This window comes from Uranotaenia lowii, chromosome 2, assembly GCF_029784155.1.
Source record: "Uranotaenia lowii strain MFRU-FL chromosome 2, ASM2978415v1, whole genome shotgun sequence".
Lineage (NCBI taxonomy): Eukaryota > Metazoa > Arthropoda > Insecta > Diptera > Culicidae > Uranotaenia > Uranotaenia lowii.
In genome coordinates this window covers 409,416,379-409,419,978 of record NC_073692.1, presented here as the reverse complement: position 1 = coordinate 409,419,978, position 3,600 = coordinate 409,416,379, and the positions used below count along the sequence as shown (strand labels likewise).

Below are 3,600 nucleotides of genomic sequence, written 5' to 3'. Positions count from 1 at the left end.
AAATTCCCCGCCATTTTCCCTTAGAAAAACTGCCATCAGTAACCTGAGCGGCTGACTAAATAACGATAAGTTATTTTATCGCCTTTGGAGGGTTTTCCATTATACCGAAAGTTTTCCATATTTTTCGATTTCTGGATATTTTTTTACACAGAGACCTATGCGTGTATATTTCTTCCATGAGGGATTATTTCGTGAACAACTTTTTTTTCGTGAACCATTACAAGCGTTGATAATTTTGATAAAATATGTAAATTTTTCAATGGTCCTTCATTGGTTCCTTTGTTGCAGTGTGATACATTTGTTATATGCTGATTCGATTGTTTATTCTGCTATCTACTTCTGGTTACTTCAGTTATGCAGAAGAATTGCAACATTGTGACCAAAGATCGCAAATGATCCCTGTCCTATGACAAAGTGTCTGACATAACTTGCAACAGGAATAAATTAGCCGGGACAGAAAACGTGTTTGCGGAAATGCAACTGGGAAGCGTGACTGCCTACATTAGCATCGATTTAAAATATGCGTTTTTGTTTTTGCATTTATTCAAACATTCTCACAGCTGTCTTTTGAGGTTTGAAGTGTGAAAGAGTGTTATACGAAGGCAAGGGTTAGTAACGCATCGCTTGAATCGATCAAATATAATCGCCTGGACGGCCGTACGATTGTAAGTAGTTGAGTAACAGTGTTCAGTGAAGATGGTTATGAGAAGTAGACCCCAACAATCCGCCTCCAGCACCAATAACGGAATAACTAATGGAGGCACGACCAATGGAGGAACACCGGAAGTGGTTCCAGAGGTTTCCGATCGAGAGATGATGAAGCTACGGCAGGGTCTGTTGAGTGGAGTTCGGGAGAAGAGCCCAAACGGGGGTGATCTGTACTGCTTTAGAGGTATCCCTTACGCTAAACCTCCGTTGAGGGAGTTGCGCTTTGCACCGCCGGTGCCGCTGGAAAAGTTCCCTGCGGTTGTTCTAGATTGTTCCAGGGAGCGGAGTGCCTTCGTTGGGATTAACATTCAGACTCGGGAATTGAGTGGTTGTGAAGATGGACTTTTCTTGAATGTTTACTCACCTCGGTTGCCGACGAAGGAGGGATTTGGAGGACCGCTTCCGGTGATGGTGTTTATCCATGGAGGTGGACAGGTTGGAGGCAGTAGTGACAGTATGCTGTACAATCCCAGTTATTTGGTACAGGAAGGAGTAGTTGTGGTTACGTTTAACTATCGAATGGGAGTTTTGGGGTTGTTGTGTCTACCGGATGCTGGAGTCGAAGGAAACATGAACTTAAAGGATCAAGTGAGTAGAAGATGTTTAGTCTAGAAGTGTTCTGAACTTAAATGTTTTTTTTTCGCAGCGTTTGGTACTTCGTTGGGTCAACGAAAACATCTGTTATTTCGGAGGTGATCCATCGAATGTAACTCTGTTCGGGGCGAGTTCCGGAGGAAATTCGGTTTCACTCCATTGCTGTTCTCCTTCGTCTAGGAAATACTTCCACAAGGCGATCATGCAGAGTGGACACATGCTGTGTGACTTTGCCTACAGTTCGGATGCGGTACAGAAGTCGAGGGCTCTAGCGAAAGTGTTTGGTTACAGCGGTACCTCGGATGTTGAAGCTTTACAGGTTTTGAGGAAGGTAACGGCTTGGAAGTTGGTGGAGAAACAGTTCGAAGTACTGACGGAGCGTGAAAAGCAGTTGGAGAAGATCTACTGGATTCCATTCAATCATGTGATTGAACGAGCTGATGGACCTGATCCGGTATTCACTAGGGATCCCATGGAGCTGCTACGTGATCCGGATTCTTTCGGAATGCCGATCATCATCGGGTGGAATAGCTCCGATGGGTCTTTGGAACTTTGGAGTCAACTACAACATCTTGAAAACGTTAAAGGAGAACCTCATCGTCTGGTTCCTCGAAGTCTCAATGTGGACTTTTTTGGACCCCAAGCCAAAATAATTGGGGAAGAAATTCTTCAACACTACTTCAAGGACAAGGAGCTCTCCGAGGACACTCTAATTGAACTCATGCAACTCAACTCGGATCGCTACGGATTTACTGTCTACGTCTTGTCCTACTTGATGAGTCAATTTCAGCACAGTTCCAACTGCTACAGCTACCGATTTGCTTTCGATGGAGACCTTAACTACGGTCATACCATGTTAAGACTTCCTCCACAAATCAAGGGAGCGTTCCACATGGACGAACTTTTTTACCTTTTCCACTCGATCCTCGTCAAAGAGATCCCAGATACTAACCGAAGCTACCAAATGCGAACAACAATGGCTCGGCTCTGGACCAATTTTGCCAAATTCTCCAACCCAACGCCACCCGAAGATAAACGGCTGCCCTTCCGATGGGATCCGATCCACAAAACCGAACCCGGGACGAAAACCCCCTTCGAAGCTTCCTATCTGAACATTGACCGCGAAACCCGCATGACCAGCGACATCCCAGATCGCAAAGGCATCGAACTGTGGTGCGAATTGCACCACAAGTATAACGGCCACTTCAGCAATCTTGAATTTTTGTCGACCAATTTGAACAGTAGCAAACCATGACAAGTGTTAATGACCAATGCATAACGAAGAAATTTCAAGTACACGAACCGAAAAACGATAAAAACAACCAAAAAAACGCCGGCCTCCTTCGATTCGATTCGCGTTTGGCAATCACTCTTGCTATCCGAAATGTTCCGAAGAGTGTTGTCAGTTCATGCATATTTCATTCGGCAAGCAATCGTCCTCCGTCTTCGGTAGCTGAATTATTAATTAGACGAATTTTTAATTTGATCTTTGGTCCCCTATTTCACACCAGCTTTTCTTTTTTTTTTTTCAAAATGGGACAACCGTAATCATTAGAAAGAAGTACCCAAACAAAAAAAACTTCAATTTCTGTACTTCTTCAGCTTTTGGGGACTGGGAAAATACCAACAGTTTTTTTTTTCTCAATATTGGTTGATGTTTGCGCGTTAAAATTCGTAGGAGTGGATTAATGCCACTTTCCGATGAGATGAGTGCAGAGAATTTTCTTTGATGGTCCATTCTGATGAGTAGGTATGATGGCATCAACCAACAACGATTGACGAACGATGGACCAGCAGAATTTTTTCTCATGCATAATGGATTTCCTTGTTAGCGCCGCGAGTTCATTTGACGTTTTTTGTAGGGTGTGTGTCAGAAGTGTCGATGATGGAATTCGTTTTTTATTCTATCTATTTGGTTTAGTTCACAATTGATCTCGAGGCTTTTGGAGACTGAACATCTTTCCTTTCAAAAGTCGTTTCGATCGGGTGCGAAATGTGTTTTTCCCATACCAATTATTGATCAATGTGCTAAGGGCGTTAATATCTTGATATAAAAAACAGTATTTTATCAATAGGTGAGGTGTCAAAAGGTCCGATGAATTAATTTTGTCGAAAACGATCTATTAAACATTTTGAAATTTTTTTCCTAATATTTTAGTTTCAGAACTTGGATCCAGAACCTATAACCCAAACTGAATGCTGAGGATTTGCAAATTGTGCTATGAATTCAATGATAGAGGCCCAATATTGATTTGATTTGATTTGATTTCTTTATTGATACTTGCAAATTAAGAATAC

The 3,600-nt window shown here is 42.4% G+C and overlaps 1 protein-coding gene across 1 annotated transcript; it reads left to right on the top strand.

Annotated features, from left to right (window-relative positions):
- Nucleotides 1–683: 683 nt before the first annotated feature.
- LOC129747331 (esterase B1-like) lies at nt 684–2,599 on the top strand. The gene is made up of 2 exons (XM_055741487.1): nt 684–1,296; nt 1,355–2,599. Exons 1-2 carry the CDS (start codon nt 697–699, stop codon nt 2,555–2,557), a joined length of 1,803 nt encoding a protein of 600 aa, XP_055597462.1. The 5' UTR covers nt 684–696; the 3' UTR covers nt 2,558–2,599.
- Nucleotides 2,600–3,600: the final 1,001 nt, after the last annotated feature.

Bases quoted from the DNA above. Each gene is read 5' to 3' on its own strand.
- LOC129747331 (XM_055741487.1), top strand. From the start codon at position 697: ATGGTTATGAGAAGTAGACCCCAACAATCCGCCTCCAGCACCAATAAC. The intron at 1,297-1,354 runs GTGAGTAGAAGA...TTTTTTTCGCAG, and splicing joins ACATGAACTTAAAGGATCAA to CGTTTGGTACTTCGTTGGGT.